The following is an 18,613-nucleotide window of genomic DNA, read 5'->3' on the forward strand; positions in this document are numbered from 1 at the left end:
TTCTAACTTAAACCCCTACTTTCCATTTACATTTTAACCATTCTTCATCTTGCTCTTCTCTCATTTTGCTCTCATTAATGGCAGTGACTGCATCTCCTCCATCATTACTCTCTTCCTCTGTCTCATTTTTTGTTTTGTTTTTTGTAATTAGCAACTTCACTGTTCTCTCTCTCCTTCTGTCCCTTGCTCTCCCAGATGAAGTAAGAATTAACATTTATAAGATTCTCAAATATTTGGAGTGTCTGTAAGCATATAGACATTGTGAAATTCAACGCAACATTGATCCCGTGGTCTGCAGCCTTATCTCTGTAGCGTTGGCTCCGTTTGCCTACAGAAATACCACCAAGTTAATAAATTGTTCTGCAATTCAAATGCCAAAACACTTTATGAATGCAGTGTGATGAGAATACAAATTAAACACTTGGACATGGATAACAGAATACTTCAGCAACTCTTCTTTGTGACAAGAGCTGCAATCCAGCAGCATTATATGCCCACGATGCGATGGCTTGTAAAATGGGGTGACATGAACAAATTGCTCTCCCTCATTTTGCCTGAAGTTTGGATAGACGTGCTCGATTGCCTCTTTTTCCAACTCTTTTATATGGGAGAAATGTACAGGGATAAGCTTAACAAACAGTTAAGCTTAAAATGAACTACTATTGTAAAAAGGCAGTAATGTCTAATTGCCTTGCCAATTTAAGAACCACAAGGTCAGAGCACTCAGAAATATCTGCCATTGTCTCCTATAGAGCTGTTGTTTTGGGCTTTGCATACTATGCTTTGTCTGCGTGTCAGTTACGGCATTTCTGGTCATAAAAGACCACAGTGCAGTGCTCACAATTATAACTTCTTTTTCTGTGGTTCAGCAGCCAAGACAGTATATAACTCACTTCGCATTCCAAGGGTTGATAAACGCTAAACTTTTGTCTGGTGTCAAAATTAGCATCTAGCAATTTTCTTGTTTTCTGACCCCCAATTACTTTATTTTGCCAGTCATTCAACATGTAACCAGCTATCAATGTGTCAGAAAGCTGTCTGGTGTATGCTGTCACCCTACAATCTTGTTTATTCACCTCAATGAAAAAACATTTGACCATGAATAGCTTCCACAAGTGTCAGTGTGTTCCTTTAGCATTATTAAAAGAAGTATTGAGTGTATTATCTATCTTAATTCTAAAATAATACTGTGTCACAAATTCGTAGGGAGCTGAGTTAGCCAAGGTGTACCTTTTAAACGTGTAACAAACGCAATAGAGAATACATCAATTGTTTGTCTTCTACAGTCAGTTCAAACCTCATTAAATATGGCTTTTTTGTTGGCTAGTAGTAATTTATCCTATCTGCAGACTTAAATAGCCTAAAGCTCAATCACTTATTCACCACCACAGAGTAAACAAGAAATGCATGGTGTAGGCAGTCTCTTCTTTCATATGCCAACACAGAGTCTGATGTAACCATCTCTTGTGTGTCAGATCTTGGTAAATGGAAAACACTTCTCCAACAGTACAGCAGCTTTCATTAAAAGCTTCGGTTCTTGTTTGAATATAAGGCAAATGAAATTGCAACCTTAACGTCACACAAATGTCTGTCGTGGGTGATTAGGCGAACCAATGTTACAGTTGGTGGAACTTGCCATTAGCAGGCTCAAAGCCTTTAGATCAATATCACAGTGTCACAGTTGTCACTCAGCATAGTGAGGACTATAGTTTTCTCATGGGGGGAGATTGGTGTAGTGTGTTCAGGCATTAAAGATGCACTAATGTTTTATACAAACAATGGATCAAATGTCAACACGTAATGTGAAAGGTGTCGCTCTTAGTGACGAGCCCACAGATAATTATCCCTGACCTTCAGCATGTTGAAGGATATGTCACAGTGGAGATAATGCATGATGAGTGGGCTTTCAGAGGTGCACACTGAACCATGATGAATGGTGTGATGCAGCCCTGACACAAAACCTTTGGCGGTCTGTGATTGGCTGATTCAGTACTTGGGAGAGCTTTTTTTAAGATTATTTTTGGGGCTTTTTGGCCTTTATTTGATAGGGTAGATGAAGACAGGAAAGGGGGAAGAGAGAAGAGGGGTGACATGCAACAAAGGGCCACGGGTTGGACTCCACGGGTTGGAGCCTTGGTAAATGGGGCGCCCGCTCTACCAGTTGAGCTACTACTGGTTTGTTGAAGCACTAAGGTGTAATAAACTCAATTACAGTTGTGAAGGAGCCAAATAATCACTGTATTTCTTTATTACATGTTGAATGTGCTGTGAAAAAGCCTTCCTGGAGGAGATTTAATGACTTTGAAATTGTCATTACACTGCATAAAATTAAACAAAGTATGTGGCACTGTCTGAAATGGGGAAACGGATATGTAAATATGTGATGTTGGGGTGGGGGATAAGGAAACTAAAAGCAAAAGGGAGTTTTACCAAGTGAAGTGGTAGCATTGATAGTAGCGTGTAGCATTGGGAGAGACAGCGCCACCTAACTATTATCTCCAAAGGACCAAGAACAAATGACCAGGCACACCCAACCAGGGAGGGTGTCACAGGGGGCAAATTTCTGAATTCATACTCGCTCCACCACACAGCTGTAACCTAGGCTACATCCTGGGAGGCCAGGAAGAACAAGTTCATTTTCTCATTGGATTCTAGTTGGGATCCAGCAGTGGGGTGTAAAATTATAATAATCTTTCCAAAGTTAGAGAAGCCCTACAAACATTTCATTAGGATGTTTGAGTTAGTTAAATGGTGCCCTAGGCAATATTGCATGAGGGCAAGGGACACAGAATTTCTGACTACGCCCATGTTGGGATCAGTGCAACTTGGTCTGTGGCTTGTAATCATGCCAGGCCTATAGCCTGCGCCTTATAAATGTCATATTTGCAGGTAGGGTAGCCTATTCTGTCATTATCAGTATCCTCTTTTGGAAATGAACATTCAGGTTCTAATTCCTCCTCACACATGCACTCACAGAGAGAACAGACAGTGAGTGGTAGGCCTATAGCCTGGAGCAACACAACATCCTCTAGCATACTTGCACCACACGGGGGCCCTGTGCCTCTCCTTCTCGACGCTCCTCCTCGCCTCCGCCACCGTAAAGCTCAGCCTCGCTCCCTCCTCCTCAACCTCCTCCTCCTCGTCCTCCCTCTACTTCCACTGCTTCCTCCCGTCGCGCTGCACAGAGCGGACGGTCCTCCAGCTCCGTGCAGCCCGCTGCGAAGATGGTTGGCGGCTTGTGTGCACGCAGGTTGGCCCGCCGGTCGCGGTCCGCCTTGATAGCAGCCCTCACGGTGCTGCTCGTGCAGACGCTAATTGTGTGGAACTTCAGCAGCCTCGACTCCGGCGAAGACAGGGAAAACGGAGGCTCAAATGTGCGGGAGAAGAGGGACCGGGTCGCAGGCAACAAAGCCGCTGGCAGCGACTATTTCCAGCACGGGGTCCAGCGTCCGCGACAGCATCTTTCTCCGCCTGGGAAGGGGACGTCTCGCCACATACAGCAGCCGGTAAGACAGATGCGCTACCGACGTATTCACATCATATCCCCGTTAAAAAAAATAGACTGTCTTGCCAGGGATGAAGCGCGGAGTGCTTGGCAGGCAGTTCAAAACATCTTCAGTTCGCGTTTTAGGGACACAAGCACACGGCCGGGCCTCAAAATTAGTGAATGTTTGACTGTTGTCACTTGAACGGAGGCTGCCTTGTAGGGAAATGATAGCCTGTCTAAAGCAAGACAGATGCAAGCGAGCCCTTTTCACTCCGAGCATCCTCAGCTGAATCCTTGCTGAGGACAGGAGCCACATTGCGCCGTTAAAACGAACGCACTGCTGCCCAGATTAAAATGCCAAAGCTAAGTATGTTGAGTATCTGAACTCAGCATGTTAGTTCACTCCAGGGCAGAATGATAGCACATTAGGGCAAATCCTTCCATAAGATAGTAGCTGAGGAGTCACTGAGTTGTAGCTCATACCTGTCATGGTCTATTTGGTATTTATAGTCAAATACAGTAGCTGCATGGCTCAGCAGCACTGTCTGTGCAAGGTTGAATTGAAATATAACGGAATTCTCAGAGTTGTTTTTGATACAAAGATTAGTCACCTCTGTGAAAACACAAACCGTTGTATTGGTGGCAGACTGAGACACACAGGTCAAGATAGATGTGATGGTGAAGCCACATGCAGCAAGCATACAGACCAAATTAATAAATTGAGTAAAAGTGGAAGCCTGTAGAACTGTCTCCATTCAGAAGTAGAGGAGCTGATACCATGCACTTCTCATTGAACATTTCAGAATTTGCTCCCAAAAATGTAAATGTGTATTTGTAGGCTACTGACAGCTTCCACCTGGCCTTGGAGGCTACACACAGAGCGGGTCATGTAATTTGTACAGGGTTTTCTACGCAGCATGCAATTCATTTTCACAACCTGATCTCTGCAATTAAATTCTCCAAAATTAAGCTTCTTGCTTGCGTGGTCTCTCAAGCAATAGGCTGCCCTAAAGAAATTGGACGCAGTTGTTTCCTGGCAAGCATGCAGTGCTTTCCCTTCGCAAAGCTGCCAGCCATTCAAGTATAGCCTACTCTTTAGCCACCATGCAACCAGTAGATAACCGGCTTTGATGTAGTGTGATACACTGTGGCCTCTACGCTCAGTCAGTCACTCGGAGCCGTGCACTGTATCATCTGTCTCCTTTGCAGACTTCACAGTGACTCACTCGCTTCATCTGGTAGGGCTGTTTGTCCCACCTGCCGGCATCTCCACAGCACAAAGTCATGCAAAAGGACGTGACATATTTGAGTCTATTTCCCGACGGTTAAAGAATCATCTAAAGAAATATCACTTTAATATCCCTGTACTAGTCCTGCAGGTACACACATTAGTGATATAACACTTTAGGGTATTGTTATTATTTGCTGGACAGAATTACTGCAATATTCCTGCTCTGTACATTAGTAATGCAGTGACTTAATAGGAGCTGGGGATCAGTTGTGTCAGAACCTATTCACACTGCGTCAACACCGGTTGGTCCATGTGTTTCACTGTTAAAACACACAGTGGATCTGCACCCATGACCTTTTCAATGAAAAGCTTTCATCCCTCCATCAGCTTGAGGCATTTCACACAGCCTGTATGCCAGCCAGTACACCAGCCAGTCAGCTCGACTGCTGCCTGCCTGGACGGTTGTCAACCAGCTCTCTGCAGTTCTGTGGCCCCCAGACTTTTAACATTCAATTGGGCACCCTGGGCCCGTGCATTCCCTCAACTGGTTAATCAGTGCATTTTAATTCTTTCTCCCCTTGTGTGTTTGTGTGTGTGTCTGTGCGCGCGAGACTTGGCAAGACAGAGATGTCCAGCCTAACTAAGTGTGACGCATAGGCACCAACTGATGCTATATGAGGCACCACGCCTGAGAGAAGGGATAGCATCACTTTGATCCAGAGTAGAATGAGCCAGAAGCTACAGTATGACAATAGCAGAATTTCTGGGTAATAACTTGTGTTGGAAATATTATGCATAGCTTTGGATGTGTTATTGTGATGCCAGCAGGCAGGGGCTACAGTTGTCATTAGTGGTCTCCTGTGGTGTCTCTTGAGGGAAATGCTGCCAAGATGTTTTCTTCTCAAGTCCAACAGACACCACAGCTTATTGTTCACATCGCCCCTGCCTTATGTATCTGGAAATAATCACATCAATGGCATTATGTTAGCTGTGAGTGTTAAGTCTCGGCTGTGGCTACCTGTTGCAAATTCCCCATAAAAATGTCCTATACTTATTATTAGTCTGTCTTGTTTTGCCTGACATCAGATTATTACAGGAGATAGCATCACAATTATTATTAATAGGTGCTTATTAAGGCGGTCCTGGTGATGGTGTGAAAAACTGTTAATGTGCCGGAATCAAACCAACCTACTTCCAGCAGGAGAATGAGTAAAGCTTTGTAATAGCGTCTGACTCCAAAATCCACATCTGGTTGTCAGCAGTTTCTTTCCATCTGCCGGCGGTAGACGTACACTGTCATGATCCCGTTGTGCCCGGCGGGTGTCCAGCTCACACATGTTGTAAAGAGTTTCCCTGTTAGTCATGGTATTACGTATAATATTACCTCTGATGTATACTTTTCCTAATGGCAAAGCTTACAATCCATCTGAGAATGCACATTTCAAGTTTTTTTCTACATGTTTCCACACTAAAGTGGTAATAAATACATGACATGCTACATTATGTTTTATTTTAAAGATGTTCCCCACAAGTATTTTCTCACAGTGTCTCACTTGCTGCGGATAAAGAAAAAAAACATTGCCAGGTACTTAAATAGTTTGAGTATGACAGAAGATGTGTTGAAGAGAGAAGCACTAAATGTAGAGAAGCATAAAGTGGAAGAATTCAGCTTTAGAGGGTTTCCCATATGTGACTGTAAATAGCCAGATTGTAATGTTCTCATGTAACTTCAGAGAACACTTATTCTCATAACGTGGTGGCAGCTTATAATAATTACAATGGAAGTCTTTGAGGCTGTTTTTCATTATTTAATGCAAAGAAATGACCTCTGAGATGTTTGCCCAAATTAACATTAACGGGAACTTCGGAAACGCTTCAGTCATGCTGGGATTGTCGTTGGAATTTTAATCATGTACAGTACAATTAACAATGCACTGTACATATGTTTTGCATTTGGGAGCTTTGCTGAAATCCATGGTTGCTACCATTCTATTCTCCAACCACCACCACAACCACAATGTGATTCATCCCACTGTGTCCATGATCACAGTGCTACTGACTCACACAAACACCCGAAAGGATGTCCATACGTGGATGCAGGGAAGCAGCTCCACACAAACACACACCCACATACACATTTATAGTTACACGTTTCAATTTCTTTTTCCCCAGTTTGAACATTGGAATAAACAAAGTATTCAGTTTGTAATGAACTGTTTGAATTCCAAATTCACAGCATGTGTGTTAAAATGTACTAGTTTTTTTGAAAATGTATGCACATGGGCTTCCAAATGTATGTGTATGAGTAGGTTGTGCCTTGAACTTAAGGCTAGGTATGGATACACAATATCTATAAGGTATCAACCAAAACAACCCAGTACAAAGCATGGCTTTTTTCGTTGATTAATCTGTCAATTATTTTCTCAAATAATCGATTAGTAGTTTGGTCTATAAAATGTCGGAAAATTTTAAAAGAAATTCCCTTATTTCCAAAGCCCAAGATGATGTACTGTCAAAGAGGAGTGATAAACTAGAAAATGTATAGAATTATACAATGAAGAAGCATGAATCAGATAATATTTGCTTTAAAAAAAATCACTCAAACCATGAATTGCTTATCAAAACAGTTGACAATTGATTTAATAGTTGACAACTAATCAACAAATCTTCAACTTTAGTACCAAGTTGACTTTTTCAGTCAAATAAAACCTGTATTTAATCCTTTAAAAAAAAAATGACTACAAGGTTTTGCTTGCAGACAATTACCACAAGCTTTTGATTTAATGTGGAGTGTGATTGACCTCCTACCGCGGCAACTACAACCTGTGAAGTGAAGTCCTGCACAGTGTATTTGACAGAGTTTTTTAAAAGAATACCCAGCCCTACTTGTACTCCATTTTTGAAGTTCAACCTTCTCATTTTTTTCATTCCCTCAAAGTCTTTTCATTCACCTTGTAACAAAACCACCTTGCTCATCTTTCCCATATGTTTTTGATCCTCACATTGTGTTCCAGGCAATGCCGTTTTTTTCCAGTGCCATTTTATGTGCCAATCACTGTCTGTGCTGGTTTTTGTATCATAGCAAAGCCACTTTAGCATTGGTAATTGGCAGTTAAATTGGCATTCCCCGAAAGTAAATTGTTTCAGGGTGTGAGCCATTCTGCTTTAAACAGACCTTTGAAAATGCGTAATTACAGTCAGGAGACACCCAGAAGATGCACTGTGCTATTTGAAATTTCCAATGTCCCAATCATTACATCAATAGAGTGTTATTCTGTAAAACCTGCAATGAGGGAAAAGTAAAGTAGAGCCTGCCCATCAGTCTGTCCTGTCACGATTTAGCAAACAGAGAGCTTCTTATTAAAGTGCCGTTAGAGAGGTGGTAACATATTCAGATCTGAGGGAGGAAGTATGCATCTCAGACTTGAAAGAGACACGAGGAAAACCCAGACACACTTTGATGTTGACGTGTAATTTGTATACATGACACCATCCTTGAAAATAAATTAAAAAATTAGAACCCTGTCATGTTATTTTACTGAGCTGATCCTCCTCACATGCAACATATCAGTTAAATCCTTAAAAAGACCACGTATTGTTTGTAGGCCGAGGTTCAGGTTACCATAGCAGCTCAAACATCACAGTACAGACACTTCTAGCACAGGTGCTGAAAGTACTGCAGGCCTCTTCAGTGTGGTATCCTTGTAATCTGTTGACAGCTCAGGCAGTAGCCTGTCTCTGTGTCTCTCTCACTGTCCCCCACTGTCTCTCTGAGTGTAATAGGGGAATAGCTATTTAACTATTCAGCAAGTGTCAGGATGTTAAAAATACTACAAATACAGCAGAAAACACACTGGCATGACTCACAGACCTGCCAAGTATGTTGACTCTTTCTGAGCAGATGAGAGGAGAGCAAGTTCCATTACAGTATTATATTTAATAGGACAAATGGATAATTGCATTGTCAAGTTAATCGTGTTTTGATGGTTTATCAGCAGCACGCAATGTACAGTATTCTGCATAAAATGGCTCCTAGTATTCAGTAGTAAGTTCCATACAAGAATTTTTCATGTGCGATTAAAGATTGAGAAGACAAGTGTCCTGACCAAGCAGTCAGCACACAACAACCGACTTCATTAAGCCTAACTAGAGAAGCCACAAATCAATTTTGTGAAATTGATCTAAGTTGTACTACACTTACCTTGTCACCTATCAGTACTTGGCAGTTTTGCTACAGAGGCAGTAGATATCTTCTTTTTCTTCAATTTATGACATCTGAATGACATATGTAGAGTTTGAATTAGGGCTGCTAAAAAAATTACATTGCAATATTGTTTTTTCCAAAAATATATATTGCGAGACAGCAATCCAGGCTAAAGTCAATAATTACCATTTTATGATAATAATAATTTCACTAATAAAGAAGCTTTATTACAAGTGACGAAAAGGTCACTTAATATTTCATTCCAAAATTAGAACATAATTCTGTGAACAGAAAACTAGTACACATTTTTAAATAAAACAGCAGCTTCAAACCAACCCCCTGATTGGTGTACAAAAATCTAACTTAAAATATTTTTTATTAAACAGCATTTTGGTTCACAATCTTTTTTTCTTTTTTTTTAAGATTATTTTTTTAGGCCTTTAATTGAAAGGACACCTGAATATATGAAAGGGTAGAGAGAGGCGGAGTGACATGCAGCAATCTGGAGAAATAACATTGGTCTCTAGTAGCACCCAGCGGTGCTTAGGGACCTTCTTTAAAATACAACACCTACACAAAAATATTTATTAATATAATGATTAAATAGGTTTCTCCTGCTAGTTGTACTACAGCACGTACTTTTATAAAATAAGTTTGGAGACGCTACCTTATTTAATCATTAAATTAATAAGTATTTTTGTGTAATTGTTGTAGTTTACAGACGGTCCCTAAGCACCGCTGGCTGCTACTACAGACCAGTGTTAGTTATCCAGGTTGGAGGACAGCTCATTTTGATGAAAAGGAGTTTTTAGCTTGTTGTTAACCTTACTATGTTAGAAAAAAATGCGTAATTTGTGATTTTTTTAATTATTTCACTGTAGAGTAATTGATCCTGGAAGTTAGAATCTGTGAATATCTTTCTAACTTTTCTCACATTTATAAAACCGAGGGCACAGATTATGAATCCGTACGGTTTAGTTTTTTTTCTCAGTTGACCCCAGGGGGGCACCGTACGATGTCGATGCTATAACACAATATCGATCAGCCCTAGTTTGAATACAGAGGACTGCATTGTGATGGGAATCATATGAAAACAAAATGTGTATTTTTTTATTATAAATTTAGTTGATTCTATTTCTTAATGTCCCTTTTTATTAACATTTACCAAGTATATGAATAACAGAAAATGATTCCGCAACAATTGCTTCCAGTTTGTCATATCTGAGGACTTATCTCTGCTTTATAAAATTGTAAATTAAATATTCTGGGTTGGTCAGAAAACAAAAAAATTTGAAGATTTCACTTTGGGAAATTCTGACAGACATTTTGTTACTATTTTCTGATGTCTTATTGACTAAAGATTGATCAACTAACACAGTGTTGTAGCTCCATTCGCAATGGTCCTGCCGTGTTTGAAAAGTCAGCAGGGAGCTTTTATGTTACAGAAACCTAGAGATGGGTGACAATGAAGGAAAATATCAACAAAGTGTCGTAAGGTGTTGAGTCTCCATGTCTCTGGCACTTGAACCCACCAACCTATACATACCGTATTCCCTTATTTGGTGTTTTGATAACGGTTGTGAAAAGAGTCTTGTCCGAAATCTCCCAAATCCCATTACTTAAACAGATATATGAACATGGAAATGTTACAGATGTCATGTCTGAAAGGGGCAGGGAAGGATAAGGATAATAAACTCAGGATATTTTATGACTTAAAATGTACACAGTAATGCATGTCTGAGAAGGCTTACAGTAACAGCCGCAACTAACTATCCTTTCTCCTCATTTAGACTGTGTATATGACTGTGTGTCTGTGTGTGCGTTGTGCTCAGCTTGATGCACATTTGTTCCACATCTGGAAAACTGCAAAATCAAAGATCGGGAGTACTGTTTATCTGTCAAGTCTATTCAAACATGCCTCACCATACCTACATAGTGAACACACTCCTTCTTCAGCGGTCATTCAGGACGAGTATGACTGTCTTTTTTTGTCGGGTTGTCTTATTTATGGATCCTAAGTTGGCTATAAAGGCCAATCCGGGTTCCACAGATTCTGCGGCAATGTGGGCATTGGAAGATTGAGGTGGTGTGTTTCTCTGTTTGCCCTTGCGCTGTTGCCGCTTTGCCTCTGCGGCACGGCGGAGTTGTGATTCGTGGTGCTCCCTGCACTGCTTTTCTCCAGTCGCCGGACCTCATGTTAAACTTTTTCAGGCTGGTCTTGATATTGTCCTTGAAGCGTTTCTTTGGCCCACCAGAGGCTCGCTTTTGTTCTTTTAACTGGGAGAACAGGCTTATGGAGACGGTTGTTGGGCATGCATGATGTTGGATCCTCAAGAATTTTCTTAAGGCTCTTTGATGGAATAGTTCCAGGGCTCTCAGGTGTTCAGTGGTCCAGGACTCCACTCCATACAGCAGGATAGGGAGAATCACACATCTGTAAACCAGGAGCTGGGTTTGAGCTCAGGTCTCGTTCATCAAAGACTCTTGTCCTGAGTTTGGCATAAGCTCCACTGGCACAGCTCAGGCAATGGTTAACCTCAGAGTCTATATCAGCTTTGGAAGAGAGAATACTTCCAGGATAGGGGAAGTGGTCCATGCTTTTCAGAGTGGTGTTATCCACTTTGATGATAGGCTGGAGTGATGGCTGGTTGGGTGGTGGTTGATACAGAACCTGAGTTTTCTTGATGTTCAGGGCCAACCCCAGGGCTCTGTAGGCCTTGGCAAAGGCATTTAGGATGAAGTCTTCAGGGGAGTGGGCTGCAATGGCATTATCATTGGCGTATTGCAGCCAGCTGATGGTGGAATTCTTGACGTTGCGCTTGGCTTTGAACCTGTTTTGGTTACAGAGCCTGCCATCAGTCCTGTAAAGTATTGGGATCCCCTGTGGAAACTCTTGGCCAGTGGAGGTGGAGGATGGCTGCAATGAAGATAACAAATAGGGTGGGTGCATTGATTCATCGCTGTGTGACCCCAGTTTCTACAGTAAATGGCCCAGGTTCAGAGACACTGTTGCTGAGCACTGTGGCTGACATGCCGTCATGCAGTAGCCTCAGTACATGCATGTATTTGTCATGACATCCACATTTTGATAGTATGCTCCACAGTGCCTGATGATCCACAGAGTCAAAGGCCTTTGTCACAACTGTAAAGGCCAAGTACAGAGGCAGTCATTGTTCCCAACACTTTTCTTGTAGTTGGCGAGTAGAAAAGTTAATGTCAGTTGTTCCCCTGGATGGATGGAAGCCGCACTGTGATTCAGGAAGTACCTCCTCAGATAGTGGTAGCACACACACACACACACACACACACACACACACACACACACAACGTCATCAACACAACTCCTGTCCAGCCGTCTCTCCTGCCTCTCACCCAACCCCAACCAACCAGCCCCAATCTTGCCCTCATCCCTTGCCGCCGTTACAGATGGTTTAATTCCCCAACACATTAATAACGCATCATCCAGATGAATGAAGCTATATAATACCTAGCGTTGCCAATAATCCCATAGGTAAGAAGCTTAGCAGACAGCCCTGAGAGAGAGAGAGAGAGAGAGAGAGAGAGGAAGACAAGGCTGATGGGGAGCTGAATTAGTTTTATCTCAAGTCGGGTATCCATGTTGATATTTAGCGCAGGGATAAAAGGCTGTAAATACACACACACACACACACACACACACACACATACAGGTTTGGACTAGACTATCACCATATGGAGGGGTTATTAGGACAACGGCTCAACTCCCCTGCTGTTTACTGTTGCCGGGTTATCCCTTTAAATAGATCCCCTGTAACTTATAAATCAAGATCAGACAACAATTGCTGTACTTGAATTACAGAATGTGGACACTATTGTAAACGAATTGCCGTGCTCTGAACTTTAATCAGATTATTGTTGATTTAAACTTGGACCTATCTGAGTACAGATTTAAAGATTCAGTCTCTGAGTGTGGGAGAACACACTAGTTTCTGTTAGCCACTGAGCTTTCAGAAGGGAAGTGATATTGGGTCCTTTGGTACAATTTTCAACACAAAAAAATGAAATAGCTTGTGAAAACTAAGACTCAGAGTACCGTATGATCGGCTTTTTATTTTTAAGCCCATGCACACAGCATGAGTCTCAGAGCCTAATCTGAACTGAGAAAACTAGAGACTGGATTTGAAGCCCCTGAAAACTTGTTTTCTCAATCAGCTTCTTATTATGTGCAACAGTTTTCGACATAAATGCAAAGTAAGCAGGTGTGGTTGTTTCACATAGATGTCTATGTCTGCGCTTTGTCTTGAAACTGGTTTGAGGTGGATGTGCAATGTGTCCTTTAGGATTTTTTTTTGCACGGGCAGGTTTGTCGGAACAACAATCCAGCCAACGGGGGTTGACAGGATAATATAAAATGCAACACATTGTGTGTCTGCCATATTTCTGAACGTTGGAAGCAGAAGTTTTTGCCATGGCGGTCCGCCACTACAAAATCAACATAGAGAAAACACCGATGTGCCTTGTTTGGGGAAAAAGTGGCATCATGTATTTTTTTTTAATGGTATCTCAAGAGTAATGGTACTCAAAGGATAACAGCTCATGTAAACAGTGCACTCCTACTGTTACTACTGTTACTGTTACTACTGTTGTATAATGTCTTCTTCTGTAGCTATGCCCAATTTTTGCCAACCCTGAGAAAATAGCACTGATGATGTTTTTGTGGTGTCATTAGGGTTATCTCAGTTTGGGCTTGGAGACTGGAAATTAATAATGTCTATGGAGTTTGAAAGAAGCAACTGTTGACCAAGAAGCAAGGGTCTCACAAAAGACTCCAGTTGCAGAACAGGAAATGTAGGCTCCAGCATTTATGGATCTTGACCCAAAGTCAGGATCTCGACCTCTGCCCTACACAATGTGACAATTACTGTAGCTAAAATACAACCTCAGCTAACACTAATCATTATTTATAGCCAGCAGAAGGGCATCAGTTGTTAAAATGTAGTGTTTTATTGATTGTGTTTTGATACTCAAATTCTGTGGAGATTTTTTTTTTTAGGGAGGATCATTTTATTCTATAATTGAAGACAAGTGAATTTTCTTCTTATGCTGTAAGCTGCCCGGTTGGGAAGTGGGACATGATGGGAAGCTGCATTCCCATCCGGTCAAATTGACTGTAGTAGCATATATCCTTTTTGTTGCAGATTTTCATCCATTATCACAGAGTGTACTGTATCTATAGCATCTATATTGTAGTCTTGACAACATTCACAGTGACATTTTTTCTGTAGTGGATAATTAGACACTACAGGATGTGTTTGTCTTGCAACTGTAATGGTCACATCACAGTGAAAACACTTGACAGCCATGTTGATGCGGAAGTTCACAGGAGATTGCTCACTTCTCTGTAACTGCTGCAATGCCGCAACATTGACATACAACACACTGATCCACATGTAACACCCAAATGCACATGAACATGTAATCACACCCACACAGACTAATGACAATAAGCATGTCTTGCTATCTTCTCCTCAACACACCATGCACTAATCCCCATGTATTGTGTTATTCTAATAAGACAGGGGAGTTTGTGACAGAAACAGAAAAGAGTATGTGGCAGTATGGTGATGACAGGTCGGCTGGGTAGGGGCGATCCGGCCTGTCGGAGAAAGCTTTTGTCCTTCCAGTCCCATGGAGCAAGAGAAGAGAATCTGACAGCAGCGCTTTTCTTCTTCATCCTCCTTTTTTCTTCTTCTCACTACCGCTGCTGAATGCCAACAGCCCAGAAGACTTGTCTCTATCTGTGATTAAGAAGAGAAAAGAAAGTGCGAGGAGAAAGAGAGCTAGAGACAGGCAGAGAAAGAGAGACAGATATGCAGGACAGTAGAAAGCTGAAGGAAGAAATGTTGGGGGGGGAAGAAAAGATAAACGTCTCATCCCTTCTACAAATCCGACATTGACTCAAATCCCGGCATAATCCTCAGGGGAACCCGGTTTGGTTTGAAGGCTTGTTAGTGTAGCTTGGGCCCGGCTGGCAAAGACTGTGTAGTTGGAGACCGTCTCTTGGAAACTTCCAAATGGCCAAATGGCCTACAAGCATGCAAGGATCAGGTCTGTAATTTTCCCCTCGGTTAGTGAAGTTTAAGATTTGAAGAGAGGCTGATGCCAAGACACTGATCAAACTGTTTTTTTCAAGCATCTCTAAATTGGACCTCTGATTCAGGATTACTCTGATGAGGATGCTTCAGGCAATCTACCCAATAATCCCACTTCTGCACTGCCGTTTAAAACAGGTTGTGTTTCCACAGGTTTAAATATTCACCCCGATAGACTGTTGGATATTTCTTTGTATTATCCACATCTGAATAACATTTCAGTCCAATGCTTCAAAATGAGGGGAACTTGGGCACAGAAGTCCAATGATTTAATCATCATAAATGCAGAGAAATGTCTATACAATTATGTGAATGGCTTTTATAATTCTCCATAATGGTCAGGTTTTGAGCCTCAACACTTTCTTTTGGTACCGAAATGTGCGAGTATGTCTGATCCTTTTTTTTTTTTGTCTTATTGAATCTGATGGCAGTTCATGTTCCTGTATGTCTACTTGCGTTTGAACAACATTCAGTCTTTCAGAAATAACTTTTGGCTTCTTCTTTGTAGAAAAGCATATTGATATTTACCCAATTAAATATATACAGAATTGTCAACTCGTTACACTTTGTCTGCGATTGCTTACCCTCAATTTTCCCTAACCAATCACAACAGACCAACTGTTCCTAAATGTAACTTAGTCTAACTTAATTTTAAGTTAACACTGATGCGTAGCCATGCCAACATACTGAATGGAGCGCAGCGAAGTAAAAACAAACTACTGTACGATGTTTGGTCGGATTGAGACAGCTTGACAAACGCCATTAGTCCCACCCGTGGCGCTGATTGACTAATCGTTTGTCCCCCCGTGGTGCTTTAACCGCTGTCATGATGCCAGGCGAATCAGTGACAAAGGGCTGGACCCAGGCTAATTGGCACCAACACTCCTGAAATTTCAAATAAAACGTTTAAAAAAATTGAATAAAAATTGTTTGACTCACAATGTCAAGTAAGCAGATAAGGAATATATACATTGTCTAAAAATATATGAAAAAATGTTTAATACAACTTTAAACCTGAATTAATTGTTTGTTTTTTTAAAGCTTTGAGAAGTTTGACATACTTTCAGGACAACACTGATATATTATCACCTTATAACGATATATTGAACAAGTTAGCAGACAGTAGCTTATTGACACATACAGCTGTTACAGAGCAACGTTTTCAATCATTAGGAGTTGTGATTCTGAATATTCTGTGTTTGCCACTACAAGATACACCTTTCACCTTACTCAGTCACATGATCTATTTTAATGTAAAAATACTGATTAAAGAAACCATTGGTAACATTAGTATTCAGTCTCCTGTAAGAATACCTTAAAGTGCACATATTATGCTTTTTGGCTTTTTCCCTTTGCTTCATTGTGTCACATATCTTTTTTTTGTGCATGTTATACTGTATGTTTACAAAGTGAAAAAACCAAAGTCCAGCCCACAGGGACATTTCCATCTCCAACAGAAAACACTGTTCACAAACTGCTCCAAAGAGCTCTGTTGTGGTCCAGCCTTTACTTCCGTGACAAACAAGCATCACTTTGTAACACATGTTATGATGCTTGCCTAGCTGCTGGCGTGGCACGCCCTCATGCTCTGCTTTTGATTGGCTAGTAGTCCTTACCTAGCTAATGCGCATGTGCGACTCCCAACAAAGATGGAACAGAAGTGAGATGCCTCACTCTGAAGCTAAAACAGAGAGCTCAACACATAGGGTGAAAAGAGGAGCTGCAGCAATGTGCAGTACAACAAGAATATGGTGTTTTTAAAATAAGAAACCATGTAAACCTATTGTGATACAACCTCTATATACAATTTTGAACGTGAAAATTAGCATAATGGGCCTCATTTATCAACCTTACGTAGAAACCAGCACAGATTGGAGCGCAGAAATCCTCTTATGACAGGCTTCACGTGGGATTCACGAAACTTTCGAATCACACCAATCAGAGTGTAAGAATGGTCGTACATTGACAAAATGCACCATCTAGAAACAATCATAATTTAAATATTACCAGCTCCAGTATATTCTCGGTTTTGAGGCCTCAGCCCCACTATTTACGACATGGCGAGACGTAATCCGGCTAAGAAGCGGCACTTTTCAGAGGTGGAGATTGAAACCCTGACATCTCAGTTTAATTTGCAGTAACGTGTGTCCCATTTAGTAGCCTAAAAACTGGTATTAGGTCGTAGGAAGAATGCGGAATAGAAAGAGATCACTGATGCAGTCAACAGTGTTTCCGTATTAAATCAGACTGAAGTTTATTTAATTTATACATCCTTGACCTATGTATACTCCTTATAATAATATAAAGGTTTATATTGAAATGTTTTAGACCTAAATGTTGGTGTACCTGTATTTGAATAAAAACACGATAGCCGCGTTTTTTTTTTCATGAGTCAGAGCCAGGCAACAGCTGTGACGGAGAGCGCGTGTCCGTGAGGGCAGGCGTGTATAGTAGCCTGCCCTCACGTTCAAATCAATAATTGCCAAGCTTTTTGTAGGAATTGGCGTATGCTCTTCCTATGCCTGTCTTAGGTTGTACGCACATTTCATAAATGAAGGCCATTATGAGCATTTTAGTAAAAGGGTGGGGTTTGGCCTAAAAGTTAATAGTTACAGAATTACCACATTTTTCAGCCATTGGTACATATGACACAATTCCTGGTAAATTAAGAGAATAATTGAGGTTTGAGTTCATGGTCAAGGTTGTGTTAAATAATCTCTCTCTGAGAGGTCAATGCAGCAGATGCCTTTGCCTCAGGGAATCTTTTGTATGGAATTTTTGGAAGGTACACTGGAGACAGCCAGGACGTATTAGATGTACCCACCTACAAACATCCACACCAAGGCATACAAGTGCATACACACTCCCACGCACTCTTCAGCGTCCCCTCAGTGCTAAAGACACACCTACAGAATGCATCATATAAAAAAATTACACAAAAATACACTCACCCACATAACCTCCCTCTCAAAAACACACATGCTTGCAGGTACACACAGCCCTCTACCTCCATGCTCCTTCCCCCTTGGCTTATGCACAACACACACACACACACACACAAAAACACACTTTGAGAGTAAATAAAATTATAAAACACTCTGTGAACCACATGAATAGCTGCTCTTCAGTATTCATGTTAAACCACCAGAACACGGAGATCGTACTCATTACTGAACAGGTGTTTTCTCTCTCAGCAGTGCATTTAGATCCTGTCCGTCCTTCCTGCCTGTCTCCACTCTGCTGAACACCTCGAGGGCAAAGCTGCTCGCGGGTTCTCAACGCAGATGCACGGCATAATGCCGTTTCATTTGCATCCTTCTCCATGACTGCTTCCTCACCCTCTTCTTCCCCACTTGTTCCCACTCCTCCACTTCCCTGGCCTCCTCTCCTGCCTCCTCTTCTTCTCCCGTCTCGAGTGGGGACATCTCACCGCACTGCTGAGTCGTTCACTGGTTCTCCAGGCGCCGCAGGCCTCCCAAATCAGCTTCAATGAGGATCCCTGCAGAGGCTGTCCCTGCAGGGAGAAATTGCGCTGTAATTGAGCTCTGTGATAATAAAAC

The 18,613-nt window shown here is 41.5% G+C and overlaps 1 protein-coding gene across 2 annotated transcripts in view; it reads left to right on the plus strand.

The window, feature by feature from the left end:
- The first annotated feature begins 3,117 nt into the window (after positions 1-3,117).
- LOC117957970 (xylosyltransferase 1-like) overlaps positions 3,118-18,613 on the plus strand; it is an 80,972-nt gene continuing 65,476 nt past the window's right edge. For both annotated transcript variants that reach the window (XR_004659632.1, XM_034894128.1), the window contains exon 1: positions 3,118-3,506. Coding sequence is in view for 1 of the 2 variants with exons in the window: in XM_034894128.1 (XP_034750019.1) it covers positions 3,225-3,506 (282 nt within the window). In the remaining variant the exon portion in view is untranslated. The remainder of the gene's footprint in view (positions 3,507-18,613) is intronic.

The sequence above is a fragment of the Etheostoma cragini genome, chromosome 2 (assembly GCF_013103735.1).
Source record: "Etheostoma cragini isolate CJK2018 chromosome 2, CSU_Ecrag_1.0, whole genome shotgun sequence".
Classification (NCBI taxonomy): Eukaryota; Metazoa; Chordata; class Actinopteri; order Perciformes; family Percidae; genus Etheostoma; species Etheostoma cragini.